Source organism: Vulpes lagopus, chromosome 8 (genome assembly GCF_018345385.1).
Source record: "Vulpes lagopus strain Blue_001 chromosome 8, ASM1834538v1, whole genome shotgun sequence".
In the NCBI taxonomy this organism is placed as follows: domain Eukaryota; kingdom Metazoa; phylum Chordata; class Mammalia; order Carnivora; family Canidae; genus Vulpes; species Vulpes lagopus.
In genome coordinates this window covers 83,708,975-83,725,886 of record NC_054831.1, presented here as the reverse complement: position 1 = coordinate 83,725,886, position 16,912 = coordinate 83,708,975, and the positions used below count along the sequence as shown (strand labels likewise).

The following is a 16,912-nucleotide window of genomic DNA, read 5'->3' as shown; positions in this document are numbered from 1 at the left end:
TTCTTACAGGTAAGTTCTTCAAATAAACATTTTTATTTAACTCAAAAAAAAAGTTGATTAAAAAGATTGTGTGCAGCTCAGGATGTCCTTTTTTTTTTAAAGATTTTATTTATTCACGAGACACGGAGAGAGGAAGAGGGAGAGGGAGAGGAAGGGGGAGGGAGGGAGAGGGGGGGTGCAGAGACACAGGCAGAAGGAGAAGCAGGCTCTATGCAGGGAGCACAACGCGGGACTCAATCCCGGGACCCCGGGGTCACAGCCTGGGCTGAAGGTGGTGCTAAACCTCTGAGCCACCCGGGCTGCCCATGACGTTTCTATAAAACTACACATTCAGGACAAACGGAATGCCTGTGGTCATGGGGGTCCCATCCGCTGAAGGAATCTGCAATTTCCTATAAAAACCACCGCACGTAGACAACCAGGCACTGGATTCACAGAGCGCTCACCCACCTGCCCCTGTAGACGAATTTCATGGGCTCCACGGCCAGTGCTGTGGCGACGATGTCATCAGCGTTGTGTCTGCGCCCGCTGACCACCATGAGCCCGTCCATCTTCCCCACCACAAAGACGAGCCCCCCGGGGCCGACGAAGCCCAGCAGGCCCGTCCTCACAAAGGGGTACTCGCTGACAGGGGCGCCCGAGCTGGTCACGGGAAACACCTGCGGACACATGCGCTGTGAGTGCCGGGCCCCTGGGGCTCACCGGGACCATGTCTGCGGCACGGCTGCTGCCCCCCGCCTCTGCCGTCCACATGCGGGCTGCCCACAGGCTTCCTCCCCTGGCTCTGAACCTAAGTGACATCAGAGAGCATTACGAAGAGGTAACGAATGCTAATCAGTCCTTCTGTGCTGAATCCGTGGCATGAAAGTGATAAACCGAAAACGTGAGTTAGCTGTAAAATGATCTGTTCGTCACTGTTTCCTCATCTGGATGGCACCAGAAAGGAACAAAGGGAGCAAGTCCTGGCGCCCCGAGACCCTGCAGGTGAGCACACGGAGAGGAGGTGGGCTTGCACAGACTCTGTCCAGCTGGGCTGCAAACTCGAATCCACATTCAGCAAAGGCACCTGCACGAGGCACCTCATCCCGACACGTTCTCAACTGCAGGAGATGAATCCCTCATGACCCATGTTTCTTGTGCTTGCTGTCATCAGACGTGACCTCTTCCCCAAGTTAGATACCTTGTGGTCAGTAGCTGTCAAAGCTGGGAGCACAGTGTGCGGCCTGCAGTGTGCCGCTGCCGTGCTGGCTCGTGAGGCCAGAAGTGCATGTGCACATGCTGTGCATGGAGCACCTGCCACACGTGCGCAGGCCCAGGACGGGTGTGGGGACGCTGAGGATGAACACGGCACGTGCCACATGTGTGCACGCGATCTCGTGTTGCAGAAACGCTCGCCTCACTGGGCGTCACTCTGGGCCTCGGCAGGCCAGCCCCAAGCAGGGCCTCGGCCACGTGGGACAGGGTACCCCAGGGTACCCCCCCCCCCGCCCCCGCAGCAGCACTTGGTAAAGTGACAAAGGCAGGATTTAGACTGTTCTTAAAAATCTATTCCCGCACTTTTCAACACTGGCTACGAGAAAAGAAACTCTGAGAAGCCCAACGTGCTAACGATTATGGACAGCAGCACAGAGCTCCGGCGCTTCCACTGGTGAACGTGCTGTGCCGAGCGGGAGCTCCGTGTTCCGCGACCCCGCGCAGCGCTGCGGGGTCAGCCCGCGGACCTACCTCGAAAGTGTTCTTGGTCATGCCCGACAACCCATAATAGGACGTGCCCGTTGCGATGGCGCACACACATAGCTCCCCGATTTCGTCGGTTCTGCAGAGCTGAGGGATGCCGTCCGGCTTCACCGAACACATGATGGCTGCAGGCATGAAGCATGGGCGGGTCACGGGGGAGGACGGTGGAGCCCGGCGGAGAGCGCCCAGAGCACAGAAAGAGAGCGCGAGCCACCGCCGCCGCACCTGCACCTGGGCCGGGCACGTGCACACGAGCGCGCCGCCGCTCCCTCCCCGCCGAGGCCCGGGGCTGGGGGGGGGGGCGGCCCGACCCTGCCGGGGAGGCCCCACAGGGAGGCCCCACCGGGAGGCCCCGGGCGGCAGGGACCCCCTGAGGCTTCCGCAAGGCGCGCCAGCTGCGGCAGCGCCCCTCCCAACGCCCCCCCCTCCCCCGCGGCGCCCGCACTCACCGCCAGGCATCACGAGGCCGACGTCCTGCACCGTGAGGACCGACAGCTTCTCCTCCGAGTCCACCCGGATGACGCCGTAGGTCAGCCCGTGCATGGACAGGACGCCGCGGCCCGGAGGCTGGTTGCTGTCGTCGGTGGGCCTGAAAGGACAGCTCCGCGTCAGCACGCAGGCCACGCAGGGACACGCAGGGCACGCAGGCGCACGCAGGCACACACAGGGGCACGCAGGTCCACGTAGGCACACGCAGGGGCACGCAGGCCACGCAGGCGCCCCTGTACGCGCAGAGGCAGCGGCCGTGCGCGGAGCCCGCAGGCCACCCCCCTGCGAGCGGGGCGCCGGGGCCGAGCCTCCTCCGGCTGCAGGTCAGGGGCGCTCTCCGGACCTTGGGGTCTCCACAGCAGCCCCAGAACCCCCGGGGGCTGCAGGCCCCGCTCCGCCCCAAGCCGGGCTGTAGAGGGGACACCGCAGGCCGCGCGAGGACGGCGCCCGAGAACACGCGCGGGGGCGTGACCACCGGCCTGGGCTCCCACCCGGCCGCCGGGCCCGCGAGCGCCCCCCCACGGCGTCCCGCCTACGGCCAGGCCGCGCGCTCGTGCGGGTGCCAGGCGCCCGGGACCCTCCCGCTCCCAGACGTAGAGGCGGCGCCCCCCGTGCCCCCCGACGCCCTCTGAGCTCGGCGGAGACGTCCGGTTCCCGAAGCTGCCCGCGCTCAGAGCAGGTCCCGCCGCGGAGGGCGCCCTTTCCCCGCCGGCGCCGGCCGCCGGCCGCACGGGAGCACCCCGCACCTTCGGCAGGCGCACCAGGACACGTGCTGCGGCCGCGGAGCCGGACCCTCACCCCGCGCCGCCGGCGCCCCAGGCGCGGACAGGTGCGGCGGAGGCGCCCGAGACGTGGGCACGCCCGTCACCCGCCGCGGACCCGCCCCCGGGGCTGAGGGGTTGCTGTGCCGCGTGACGGAGCCGCTGAGGAAGGAGAGGACCCCGACAGCCACCGGTGGGCGCCGTGCTGGGCTCGCTGGACACGCCCCACGGAGTCGTGGGTGCACGCGGGCATGACGTGCCCCCGGAACGCTGTCGTCCTGCGGAAGGCTGAAGCCTCAGGGCCGTGCATCTGCGAGAGCGGGGGGCAGCCTTCCAGCCTCTGACCAGAAGGTCCCCCTTCGAGGACGGAGGGTGCCCCTTCCTGGGCAGCGGCCCTGCTGCTCGTGCCCGGCACCGTCGGCGGGGACTGGAGTCTGTACAGGTGGACGTGACCTCGCGGCCGCAGCCCCGGGTAAACGCGCCCTCCGGAGACCGGGAGCCGCAGAAGCGGTGCACTTGCTTCAACAGAAGTAACGTTTCTAGGGAACATTCTGGCAAAATGCAGGCTTCAGGAGAAATCTGGTCAAACCCGCCAGTGTGTGCACCTGCCTCCATGCGCAGTGTCACAGAGCCTCCCCCAAACACAGCCACACCCAGGCTGACGGCTCAGCGAAGTTCACGCTTGGTAACGGGAACACGAGTGAACAGCACACCTGTACGTGACGCGTCCTCCGTCTCTGGTAAGAGCAATGCACGCTTACTTAAGCGCAGCTGCTCTAGGAGCTCCCCGACGTCACACGGGACGGTTCCCCGGACGCAGTCTCACTACCCGCTGTGGTAGGGAGCTTGCTTTTTGTTGTAAAACAGTTCAGAGACCATTGTTTTCAGCCAGAAAAGGGATCGCACCGCGCGCACGGCTCACAGGCTTTGTTTCCCGTCCCCCCAGCTATTCCGCCGTGTCGTGGGGCAGGCGCTCGGCGGGCACGGGCAGGGAAGTGGCACCTGCTCCTGCTGTGCTCCCGCGCACACGACCCAGAGCAGAACCCACCCCTGCCATGGAGCGCTCAGGACGACGACGCACGGCAACCCCAGGCACCGGCTCTGCGACGCTCCTACTTCCGTTAGGCCCGCTGAGCCCCTTCTCCAATGGTTTCACGCTTAGACGAGCTATGAAATGTTATCTGAATTTAAAGCTTCCAGATTAAAATCGCTGACAATGTATTTTATCTCGTATCCTAGAAATATGATCACAGATCTCCTGTTGACCTTTTTTGGGGGCAGTCAGAACTGTTCTTGAAAACCCCACTTGGATTCACAGGCTTGTTGGCTATTTTCGCTCTGGGTCGCCGGTTGGCGAGCCTCTGTGCACATCTGTCAGCCTGACCCCGCCTCTGGACAGGTGTCCTGCTGCACGGGCCCCTTCCTCAGGGTCTTCCCAGCTCTGTAGCTCCCAGGGCAACGCTTTCAACATGGAAGTGATTCTGGTGGCAAAGGGGCATCTTTATTCTCTGGAATTGCTAATTAATTGCTGCTTTACATAATTATTACCCTTTCCCGCTGGACCATCAAAGTATTTCAGTATCTTGCAGTTGAAAAGCCTACAGAATAGTTCACTTCCATCCACGTGACCACAACGTAGCTTTAAGAAGTGGGTTCTACCCTCTGTGGTCCAGACGTGGAAACAGACCCAGACAGCGATCCCAGAGACAGAGACCAGAATATAACTTTGTTTTCATTTTTCAAGTTGCCTTTTTAAAATAATTCTACGGATAAGTTTGCAAATCATAAAATGCTATTTCTCCAATATTTTTAATTTTACAACTAATCTTAAAAGAAGTAGGAAACACAAAACACACGTGTGGATGATGGCCATTTCACAGAGGAATATGATTAAATACTGGGGTGAACACGGGCATGTACATGAAGCCAGGGCGCTGGCTGCGGTCCCGAGACCACGGCCAGAGTCAGACCACTGCTGGCTCCCGGGACCCCCTCTGCATCCTGCCTGTTTTGGGTACGATGCCTGAGGCTCCCAGTGAAGACTCTGGGCCCCGAAACCTTCCAGAAGACGTGCTCTGGTGCTGCTGGCAGGCGTTCCGCAGCTCACAGTGCATGGATGTCAGGATGCCTACCAGGCCACGACGCCAACCCTGAGGCCTGGCTCCTCCGTGGCTCAGAGGGGAACCCCTGATGGATGCATGTTCTGGAAATGGCCAGAGTCCCACAGGTCATAAGGGAACATGTTTCCGGTTTCCCCTTCACTGCTGACCAGACGCAGTTACTGAGTATCGTTTCCTAATTAAATGCACTAAAGGTCAGGGGAGCAATCAGCTGCTCTGAGCTGGTACTGGAGATTTAATTTCCTCTTCGTCACCAGGGCGCAAGTTCTCCCTGGAAGGTCACTAATCCAGAGGGGGAAGGAGACCATCTGAACAAGGGGTAGTCGGGTCCCCTCGCAGGGGGAGGGCCTTTCTTTCCAACAAAATCAGGCGACCTCACCACCAAACACTTGTTTCTTCATAAACTATCCTATGAATGGAAGCAAAATCTGAGGGGCTGGCCTTTATAAGGACGCTGAGAGTGTCCACCCGTCCTCCCCCTGGGACCATGGGAGGACGGAGCAGCCATCCTGGGCTCCACTCTGCGCGGCTGGAGTGGGACGGACGGGGCTCCTACCGTGTACATGTGGGAATTCCCCGAGTCTCCAGCGTGCTCGGGGATCAGACGACCCAGCGTGAAGGTCAGTGCAGGGCTCGATCTACAAAAGCTCGAATTTGTCCCAGCTTCTGTGGACAGCCATTCACGCACAACACCGGGAACAGGCAGCTTTCCTTCTGCTCCCAGAGAGGAACATAAAAACACAAGTGTGTGGGGTTTCTGTCACATGTGCTTGAAAAATGGCCTAAATATTACCGGTCAGCGGAAGAAACAGGTCCTGAACGTGAGCACTCCCTCCTCTCCTGAGACTGAGCACCAGTCGTAACCCACGTGCATGTCCTTGCAAGCCTGACGGCAAAGCAACAGCCTCAGCAGGCTTCCTGAGCCTAGCAGTCACGTGGACGAGACGGCAAGCCGATCCGGGATGGCACCCAGATGGGGAACCAACGTGGACCGGCCACTGTGCGCAGAGGCTGACCTTGATCTGGACTCCGCCGTCATTCCTGATTCTGAGAATGCTGTGGCTGCACCTCACGTTCCCGTCCCCTCCTGTCCCCGGATCTACCCACGGGCCTGGGTGAGGATGCCAAGTGAGTGCAGAGCTGCGGGGCTCCAAGATGTCCTAGGCAGCGGGGTCGGGGCCCTGGGAGGGTGTGGGGGCTCTGGCTCGGAGCCCCATGGGACGGGCCACGGGTGCTACACTTGCTCAGGTCTCTGACCCACCATGGCGTCCTCCATGGGAACTTAAACCCCACACGCTGCTCCCCAAGTGCTGGCAGTAAGCAGGCCTCCCACCTGTACTCTGGCGTCCTGAGCTGCCCTCTTCGCCCGTGTTGGTGCCTCACCGCAGGGAACTGACCTTGGGGGACCCCATGGTTGTCCTTCCCGCTGCTGTGTCGCTGGACCAGGACATGACACCAAAGTCTAGACTCAGAGCTGCACTCGGATCATGTAAAACGCAAACCAGCAGAGGAGCACACACTCCTCTTCTCGGGCCAAACCTGAGCTAGAAACCTGCCTGCATGTGCGTGGGAGCTGGTGTGGCGAGGTCGCGGGTGGGAAGCTCTGGGTCTCACAGCGTCTGCCCCTGGGGGCACACGAGGTGGTCGGGGAAGTGTGCGGGCAGGACCCTCACTTCTCAGTTCACATACTTAGCTTTTTATTTCTTGATAAAATACATGTGAAGCCGGGACGGACAGAATAGCGACTCCACCAGTTTACCACGCAGCATGTGAGCAGGTGCTGAACGCGAAGCCCGCAGGACCCCAGTCAGGACGCCAGCGCAGGTGGGCGGGCAGGGCAGCGCCTGGCCAGGCTGCACTCGCAGGGCAAACAGAAGAACCCGCAGGGAAGGGGACGGTCACCTGCCCCCTCCAGGTCCCAGCAGTGCAGACCTTTTTTACCAAAAGCTTCTGGAAACAGAATTTCCCTACTGAAACGTACTCCCTGGCCACACTGTTTTCTAGAAATTATGAGCTTAGGAAGGGCTTCTCCGCTGTGGGGGACGCGGCTTCCAGGCAGACCCTCAAGACGGATGGGGGAGGGGAGAACACAGAGGACCTCTGAAGGGCAGAGGACCCAGAGACGCCATGGCACCCACCCTGGTTCAAGGTCCTCACGGGAGGCCGAGTCTTATCAGAGTCCACCGCCTGGATTTGTGGCGGCCACGCAGTCCTGTGTGCAGGTGGCAACAGTCTTAATAATTGGATGTTATTCCCGATCAGTTGAGACAGTCTAGGGTGAGTCCCATCATAAAACCCACACGAGAAAGTGGCACAGCTACTTTCCATGATCACGGTGTGCACTCACCACACAGGGACACAGCCACCCCCTGCGCAGGGTCCAGGGAACGTGACCACGGCCCCGCGGGGGGACCCCAGCAGGAAGCCACACCCCCTACAGCACGTACTTAGTCTTACGGTATATCCACGGCTTTTTCCCATCACTTTCCGTGGATTCCTGAGATCCAAAGAATCGTGAGAGTAGCCAGCCCCCAGTTGCCGAGGCGATGCTTACGGACCACGGCTGCGCGACATACCTGGGAGGACCGCCGTCCCCAAACGGCGCCAGCAAAGTGAATGAGCCTCACTCCTGAGGATCAGGAAATGTGCAGTCAAACCTGTTTGGGGTCAGAAGGGCAGGTGGACATGCAGAGCCACGCGCCACAAACCTCTTCCATTTTAACCCGTGGAGCCACGGATGACAGTCAACAGAATACGGTGTTGAACTCAGGGAAACCATGAGAGTTTTCGAGGAGAGCACAGCAGGATTTGGTGGAGGCCAACCTCCGGGTTCACCTGGTGCTGCCTCAGCTCCACCTGTGACTGCCGGCCCCACACCCTGCCCACACCACGACCCCTCCAGCCTCGCTGTGGGGGGTAGGGCTGGCCAGGAGCTCGGGCGTGCCCCCTGCCCCGTCCTGGTTCCTTGCTCTTGGGAAATGGCGGGTGAGACCTGGAAGGTGTGAGAGTGGCAGGCAGGTCCGCAAGGGGAAGCCGACTCCGTGCAAAGCAAGGCTGGCTGCTGGTCGTGTGGCCCACCTACCCTCCCACCTGCGCGGGGCCTCACACAGTGGGGGGGGGCGGGGACCGGCGGCTCTGAAACCAGCACTCCCAGCCCAGGTGATGGCGCTGACCCTGGTGTGTACAGGGGGCTGTTTGGGGCAAGTGGCCGCTGACCGCAGGGCAGGTGCCCTGGAGGCCACTGAGCACACGCCCAGGAAATAAGGCTTAATATGCCTATTTTTGAGAACAGATTTTTAATCTTCTTAAAAATTTTAACAATTATTCAACATTTTTAGAGAAGTTTTAAAAGCCCTTTGCAAAAAAAAAAAATAAAAATAAAAAAAATAAAAGCCCTTTGCAGACTCCTTTCGCAGCTAATGTAACAGTGTGCCATCAGGTCTGGCCTGGTCCACGCTGTTTACCCTCACATCCAGAGAACAGATTTCTAGGAGATGCACGGAAACACACCACCTTGCTACTAAGGACCAGGTTCCTACGCGTCTGAATCTCTCACTTCACGACTGATGTGTGGCAATAGTTCTACGTGACACGACGGTGCAACCTTAACACCACAGAGAGCAGGGACTCGCCCAGGACCCCGTGGTGGATGCTGGCCACGCCGGACCCAGGACTGTGCTCGGGCTCAAACTGGACCCGGTTTAATCCTGATCTTGGAAGGACACGCGCTTGCCCATCCGCTGGCACAGCCGTCAGCGCTCCAGCCGAGGCGGGACTGAATTGTCAGAAGGGTCTGCGGGGCGTCTCCTGCTGGAGCAACCGTGACACCTTTCAGAAAATGAAGGTTGGATTCCAGTTCATGTTGTCATATTTCCTCATCAATTAAAATTATGTCATATTTTTAATTTCTGGTTCAATCGAAATTAAAACTTGCTTCGGATACCATAAAGGTTTTTATTTCTCAGCCCGTTAGGCAGTCTGGTTAGTTTTACGTTAATAATCACCTAAGTTGTGGGACAGTATCTTATTTACAGTCTCCCAGTGGGTATTTCTGGGAAGCCCAACCTTTGGGTAACGAGGGCACCACTCAGGTGTGTTGTATGCTAACAGCCCCTCCTCCGTCCTTACAGCACAGCACATTCCTGTGATGCACAACGAAACCTTATGAACAGCTGAACGCAAAGATACTGAGGAGTCAGATCCCGAGTTGGAAATATCCAGGCTATGCAAACAGTCCATTCCCACGTGATGAGGATGGCCGGTGGCGGGGGTCGGTCACACAGGCTTCCCTGCACCTCCCAGCCTGCGTGGGATCAGTTTTCTGCACCAGTAACTGTGGTGCCCATGACAGGTGCGCTCGGTGCCAGGGCAGGTGGTCAGGAGGGCTGACTGGACCCCGAGCACGAGTCCTGCACCGACGCACCAGCCACAGCTCGAGCGCTCAGAAAGCCAGGGCTTTTAGAAGTTTATGGCACAGTGGCACATGGGGCAGAAACCGCACTTCCACAGGCACAGCTCGCTGCAAACATTTCACTCCAACCATACGACATTCACCTGGTCCGCCCTCAAGGAACACCTGACCTGGACACGGGCACAGGGACGTGTGAGGGGCCTGCCAGGACAGGCTGCCGCGGCCTGCGCACCTGCCCATAGGTCACTCACAGGGAGAGAGGGCTTCTGACTCGAGAATCTGGGCCACCATTGGCCCACTCCAGTGTGTGCGAGGAAATGAAGCCAGCCCCCGATGACGACCTGGGTCCTGCCCTCCTCGCCCCCCACGGCCTGGGTCCTGCCCTCTCCCTTCCCTACGGCCCCGCGCCCCCCCTCCCCCCCCGCGGGGGCCCAGCCGTACCTCCGGATGGCCACGGTGAGAGCCTCTGGGGAGCTGGCGCACGGGCAGATGACCTCCTGGCGCAGGCCTTTACTTTGGAAGACATTGAGGAACGCGTCACAAGACGAGATGGACCCTGGAGGTGAAAGGGGAGGACGGTCGGCCAGTGGAAAGCACGGGATCGACGGAAGCTGCCTGCACCACGGACATGCCAACTTCACCGGTACTGCTCAGGAGGACGTCGCCATGAGAGCAGATCCTCGCGGGCCCACAGAACTCCAGAATTTAAGAGTATGACTTCTGTACTTCAAACGTCCCTGTGCGTGCGCCTTTCCCAAGACCCGTTCTACCGTTTTTGAGGTGGCGTTTGCAACGTGAGTGCATCAAAACGAAGGGAAGAAAACTGTCCCCGCATCAACCCGGCCGGTGAGATCAGGGGTTACCATGGGGCGCCCGCTGGCGAGACCACTTCCTAACACAGGTTAGCCCAGCCCGGTGCGGGGCGGGCGCTCAAACCAGCTGCTCTGGGGAAGGGACGAGTGACGTCTCTGACTACTACTAGATCCTCCGATGGCAAGCGCTGGTTCGCGTGCCACATGTTCTCTGACAAATCGTGTGCAGCTTTCATTTACACACGTGCAGGCAGCACCGTTTACGGGTGGCCAGAAGCCCACGGTCTCGCTCACTCGGCTTCTGGCTTGCTCCCTGGCAAAGCCAGCCGCGACCTGTTTCGACCCAGAGCAACGCTCCTCGAGGCAGCTTAGTGCCGTCCTAACCACTGCTACTTTGCTTTGCCTGGTGGTTTTCCCTATAGGATTTGATAATGAAATCCCATTAAAGTGACAAGTTACTTTCCTGATTAATTTCGCGTAGACCACGAAATAGCAATAGCTACTACTTCCTGAGCACCGAGCACGCCCGGACACAGGGACCACCCCACCGACTACTGACATCTCGTGACTTAGCTACCCTTTCGCAGCTAACGTAACAGGGATTAGAACCAGAAGCTTATCGCTTTCTCTGGAACGAGGATGTGGGAACACCAGGACTGGAGTCCAGGCCAGGGCCTGCGGGTTCTGGACTCCCCACTGCCCAGGGGTCACACTGGAGGTCATGAAGTCAGTCAGGGCAGCTCCCCAACCAAGGCAACGGCCAGAAAGGGAAAAGCTAAGCGCAGAAATGGGCCGTGGAGAGCGAGGCTCTCTCCGCCTGCCCGCTGGTCACTTACAGGGATTTGCACCATCGGCCACGATCAGCATCCGGAGGGAGGAAAGGTTGATGTCTCTCTGATCTCTGTGGGCGACGAGGGCCCAGTGCATGTCCCTGGACTTCACGCAAGCCACCTTTGCTGTGGGAAGAGCGGAGGGAAGGGCGTTAACGAGCACACTGCCGGCCACGGGAGGCTTGGCATGGGAGGCTCAGGGAGCTGGGCACTCCGGGGACCCTGGAGATGTACCTTTGTACTGGCAGACTTTCTGAATCCAGGACAGCGGGTTCACCTTCATTAGGGAGTACGGGATGCTGATCACGTGCATCATGTTCATGACACTCTGGAAGCAACACACGGGGGTGACTGCCGACCTGCTGGCAGGACAGGGAACCCCCCTCCACTTGGCGGGATGTGGGGACAGGACAGGCCCGGGCCCCGTCACACGTTCGCTCCACGCTGGAGACCAGAGGCACCATTTGCCATCCAAACACCAGAGAGGAGTGTGTGCATCTAGCAGGAGACAGGCCTGGCTCTAGGAGGTGGCAGCAAGAGACTCAGAAACCACATGTCCAGAGCCAGTGACAGATGGGTGAGGCCACCAAGACCCATCACAGAGGCCCTGCACCACATCGTCAGTGAGGAGCCCGACCAGCAGTGGGGAAGGCAGCTGCCACAACCCCTGGGCAGGGAGGTGGACCGCGGGCTGGCTGTGCAGTCCTCACAGGGGACAGTCACTCAGGGTGACTGTGGAGACCCAAGTGCCCAGAGGCACAGAGCTGCAGACGGCAGCACTCAGATTAGCAGCCCTGACCGTGTGAGCACGCACCTGGGGCTGTTTGCACTCCTAACACCTGCCAACACCCAGGGCACAGTGGAGGCGGCTCTACCGGACCCCCAACCCTTATCTAGGCCATGCTCACAGGCCCTCGTCCTAAGGAATCTGGCCTCACCGAGAAACCACACCCCTGCTTTCTGCACCTGTGTCTCATCACGCACGTCAAAGCCCTAGAAGTCTACCTCTGGACACAGTTCCAGCTTAAGACGCTCATAAATGGGGCAGAGATACCAACACTCACGACGTGCACAGCAAGCACACAGTCATGGCAAGGCTGTCTCCGTCGCCTGCCCGCACCTCCAAACTGCCCTCCCGCATGGACAGCCCTCGCAAGGATGAGACCCGGCTTCTTCACAGTGGGACCTGGGAGGGGTCCGGGTGCTCGCTGGGGGGGGGGGGCAGTGTAGACAGGGCGTGGGAGGGGTCCGGGTGCTCACTCCCACAGAGCGGGGAGGTCGGGGCATAGGAGGGGTCGGGTGCTCACTCCGGAGAGGGAGGGAGGACGGGCGTGGACCATCACCCCAGCGGACGCAGGGCCCCTGTGTGATGGCTCTTCTCCCCCCCACCCCCGCGGAGGCGGCTCCCCCTGCACCCCCACCGCCCGCCGGGTGGCCCTTACTGTCAGGATCCCGTGCCACAGGCCCACGTCCTTCTTGAAGTCCAGCACGTTCACGATGGTTTCCGCTGTGCCAAGGGAAACAGGACATTTACCGTGGGAGACCAGGGGCAAGGGTGATGGGCCGACCCGGCGGACACCCTGCCGCCTGCCCGGAGGAGGAAGCTGCCTGCGCTCGGCCCCCCTTCCATCCGTGATGCTCCCAGACTCGGCCCAAAGGCAGGTGGGCGTCAGCAGCGCCGCGGAGTCAGCGGGGACTGAGCGGGGCTGGCGGGTCCGGGGCGCATCTCACGGGGCAGACAAGCCGCCGAAGACACGGAGGAGGGTCCGGGTCCGGGTCAGCGGAGCCCCGGAGGGGGCGCGGGGATGCGGGTCCTCTGGGGGGACATCCGTGGCCCCTGCCCCGTAGGAGGCCCGGCCCGGGGAAGAACGTGTCCGCACGGCCCGGGAGCTCGCGCCAACCCCACGGCCGGTCCCGGCGGAGCTGGGAGGGGACGGCTGCCCGGTGGGGGTGGGGTGGGGTAGGGGGGGCACAGCCTAACCGTGTGCCCGCGTGGTGACACTGGGCGACGGGACCTCCGCGCGGGACGGGGTCGACTGAGGCCCCCGCGCGGGCCGGACCGCCACGGACGCAGGCACCCGAGGCCAGGAGCCTCGAGCTCAGGCCCCCGCCCCGAGGCCCGCCAGGCGGCCCCGGCCGCGCTCCTCCGGGCTGGGCGTCCCCGGCCGGCCCCGCCCCGGCCGACCCCGCCCCGGCCGACCCCGCCCCGGCCGGCCCCGCCCCGGCCGGCCCCGCCCCGGCCGGCCCCGCCGCGCGTACCTTCCGTGTAGCCGCACGCCTGCGTGAGGGCCTGGCAGTGGGTCAGCAGCGCGATCCTGGTCACGGTGACGCCGAGCACGCTTCCGTCCTTGCACGTCTTGTACTGCGACGAGAGGACGCCGTGCAGACGGGGTTCGCAGGGGCCTGGCCCGCCCGCACCCCGCAGCGGCCGCCGCGCTCACCTCTATGTACGCCGTGTCGTTGTTGGCATCCTTGATGTGCGGGAACCAATCCCGCGGCGGCTTAGACAGGTGCTTCGACTCGGTGACAAACCACAGCAGCTTCGGCCAGCCTTGAAGGTGAAGGACGGGGCGGCTCAGGGGGGCGCGACCCTGAGGGCAGGTGGCGCCCACCGCGTGCAAGGGGGGTGGAGGCCAGGCCTGGGGCGGGGCTGGGGCGGGGCGTCCGACAGGCCCAGGCACGCCCACCGGCGTAAGGACAGGTGGAGGCCGGGCCTGGGGCGGGGCTGGGGCGGGGCGTCCGACAGGCCCAGGCACGCCCACCGGCGTAAGGCGGGGCGGGGCCGGGGGCGGGGCCGGGAGCCCCGACAGCCGAGCCGGGCGCCTACCTTTGAACTGCGGGATCTCCCCAGTCGGGCTTTTCGGCAGCCCTTTGTGGCAAGCGTCGCTCGTCAAGGCCACGGTGACTCCACAGCTGCCGAGCAAGAACCCGATCTGCTGGCTTCCCGCGTCCTGGGGAGGCGGCAGGGAGGCGCGGCTGAGAGCCGGGACGGACGGAACCTGGCGGGGGGCCAGCCACGTAGGGCACGGACAGGCGCACCCGGTGCACCTGCCACGGGCACCTTGCAGGGCCAGCGAGGCGGCTGGGCCTCGGCCTCCCCATGTGCGGCGAGGGAGGCAGCGCCGCGCCTGGGACCCGACGGCGTGATCCCCGTGGAGGAGAGGGCGCCGCGACACCCCTCCCCGGGCTCCGAGCACGCGCGCTGTGGGTGCGCCGGACGCCCATTCCAGCCCCTCCTGCGTCGGGGTGCGCCCGGGGACAGCCCCCACCGCAGGGCACCGACGAAGCGGCGGGGCTGCCCGCGCTTCCCCTTCCCGCGCGGGAGCCGGGGCCCTGCGTGGACGCGCTCCCCCCGCGGCTGCCCCAGGCCGGGCTCTCCGGGAGCCTCGGTGCATCCTCTGCAAGAAGCTGCCCCCAAGGGGCCGACGTCCCAGGACCGCGAATAGGGCCTGTAAACCGGCGCTGACGTGGCTCCCGGGTCGAGCCCCTGGCCCGCAGACCCCTCCCTGGTTGAGGGTCCTTCCTCCGAAGGGCTGGGCCCTCAGGACGGCGACCACCTCCCTGGTCACAAGAGCTTGCAAATCCCTGTTTCTGACTTAAGAAAAGCCAGATGACACCTGACTTCGGCCCATCACCTCCAACCCCCTCCTGCAACACAGAGGTGCCAAATTATGTCACCGGGTAAGAGTCCCTCCGTGAGCCCTGGAGCATCTGACGGGCCAGCGTGGCGCGTCCCCCCACGGGGGTCTGCTCCCTCCCAGCGTGCGGGTCAGGAGGCATCAGTCACACGCCAACGTGAGGACAGCTCACAGAAAGCCCCTCTTGTGAACTCACTTTGGGTTGTGGCCCAACAACTACCAGCTGGTGTTCATCCGGTTCCATTCTTCACAGACTGGGCAGTTTCCCGGCTCTCCGGAGGTGCCTCAGGCACAGGCTTTGGACGCTCTGCTCCGCGGATACCTGGGGCCGAGCGGCCGTTCTGTCCCTGGTCCCGCGGTCCTGAACAGGCGCCCACCCCGACCCCTAACGTCAGACCCGAGCTCACGGCAGAGCCTGTCCGGACTCGGGAGACGCTGGCTGAGCCTGCTCACAGGTCTGCCCTGGTGACGACTGGCCTTACCCCAAGCTCGGCTGCCTCAGCCGAGAGACAGCCACAGGCGCCCCACTCTGTGACCCCACAGGGCTCCGCCTGGCAGGGCCCCGGGTGCCCCCTCTGGCTGCTCCACACCCCTGGCCAAACCATCCAGGAGCTCTAGTCCCCCTGCTATAAACCCCTCCTGGAAAGACAGCCTTCTCCTCCCACCCCAAGAACTAGGACGGAGAATAAGTAAATGCACAATACTCAACTGTTCAGTTCATTTCGTGACAGGATTTGGAGGACCGGCTCTCATCAGGGCCTCTGTGGCACATCCAGTGCGCACAGAAGCAGGAGGCAGAGGAGACGCTCACGGCCTCCCTCACCGGCACCTACGGGCACATCTTGCCCCATTCTGAACAGCACAGAGCCAGTGGATTCTACTGTTTAAAAATGAGTCTTCCAGGGCAACCCCGGTGGCGCATAAGTTTGGCGCCGCCTGCAGCCTGGGGTGTGATCCTGGGGACACGGGATCGAGTCCCACGTCGGGCTCCCTTCATGAAGCCTGCTTCTCCCTCTGCCTGTGTCTCTGCCTCTCTCTCTCTGTGTCTATGAATAAATTAAATCTTAAAATAAAAATAAAAAAGGAGTTTTCCAGACACAAAAGTCATGTTCTAGAGTCATGAGCCTGAGGACGGACGCTCAGCTTCTGGCTTAAGACAAAGTCATCTCTCCATTCTGTTTTCATAAGAAAACGGTCTTCAGGTGGTACAGGCTGATAATCTGAGGGCCTGCGTGGGCTGGGGAGCCATGAGCACACCACCTGGAAGGCCACAGCCTAGCTGCCTCAGCCAAGTGCCGGCAGGGCCAATAAGGCACAGGTGAGAGTCCACTCCCCTGCACGCACCTGCACTGACCTCACTGAACCACCAGGGTGGCCGCTAGAGGTTCTCCTCGGCAAAGGGGGCTGTCAGGGACCAGTGGACAGCAGAGGCAATGACAACACACCTCTCCTCCCATCCGTTATTACTGAAGTCACATTCACACGATTCTAAAGGTGTCCACTACAATTAAAATGAACAGCTTACATGTATGTCAAACGTCCAAAGGATACTTAACCTCATTATTTCAAAGCATTTAGAAGTGTTAAGTGGCGGCCAAACTGGTTTTTTTGCATGTTTGCATCAGTGGTGTTTGAAAGGATGTGCCTATGGTGTCAGGTGACACAAGGGCAGAGGTACGTGCCTCCCGGCTCAAGTGGTTTCAAGTGCCAACCAGCCCTGCTCTGCAGACACCAGGCTCTGGCCTTTCCAGGTTATCCTTTTGATGCTACTGACTACAGATCTCAGAGGGCCTTGAGCCCTGACTCAAGGTAACCAGCCCTTTGCATTTCCAAAGGGCTTCAACCCACTGAACTTAACATCAAGGGAAGAGGAGCATCGTAGGTCCCCGAGGAGGTTTTCAGGTGAAGTGTAGTAGAATCGACCACAGCAACAAAGAATCACCTAAAACAGCGTGGCTCTCCATTCAATCCCCAAGCTCCTCCACGCTTCTTAGTCGTGAAGATCGCAGGACTCGGGATTGGAGGAATCACCTTTGTGGGGTATCTACTGCACACCTCGAATGCTGGCAGCCAACACGTGAAGAATCAGGCCACTGAAGGCAGCTCTGAGGTCA

At 61.3% G+C, this 16,912-nt stretch overlaps 1 protein-coding gene across 3 annotated transcripts in view; it reads right to left on the bottom strand.

Annotated features, from left to right (window-relative positions):
• Positions 1-16,912, bottom strand: part of DIP2C (disco interacting protein 2 homolog C) — a 251,485-nt gene that overhangs the window by 68,370 nt on the left and 166,203 nt on the right. For all 3 annotated transcript variants that reach the window (XM_041767644.1, XM_041767645.1, XM_041767646.1), the window contains 10 exons: positions 13,988-14,111; positions 13,602-13,711; positions 13,420-13,522; positions 12,603-12,667; positions 11,395-11,488; positions 11,167-11,286; positions 9,960-10,074; positions 2,187-2,326; positions 1,726-1,862; positions 451-659 (listed from right to left, as the gene is read on the bottom strand). In XM_041767644.1, the coding sequence (XP_041623578.1) occupies positions 451-659; positions 1,726-1,862; positions 2,187-2,326; positions 9,960-10,074; positions 11,167-11,286; positions 11,395-11,488; positions 12,603-12,667; positions 13,420-13,522; positions 13,602-13,711; positions 13,988-14,111 (1,217 nt within the window). The remainder of the gene's footprint in view (positions 1-450; positions 660-1,725; positions 1,863-2,186; positions 2,327-9,959; positions 10,075-11,166; positions 11,287-11,394; positions 11,489-12,602; positions 12,668-13,419; positions 13,523-13,601; positions 13,712-13,987; positions 14,112-16,912) is intronic.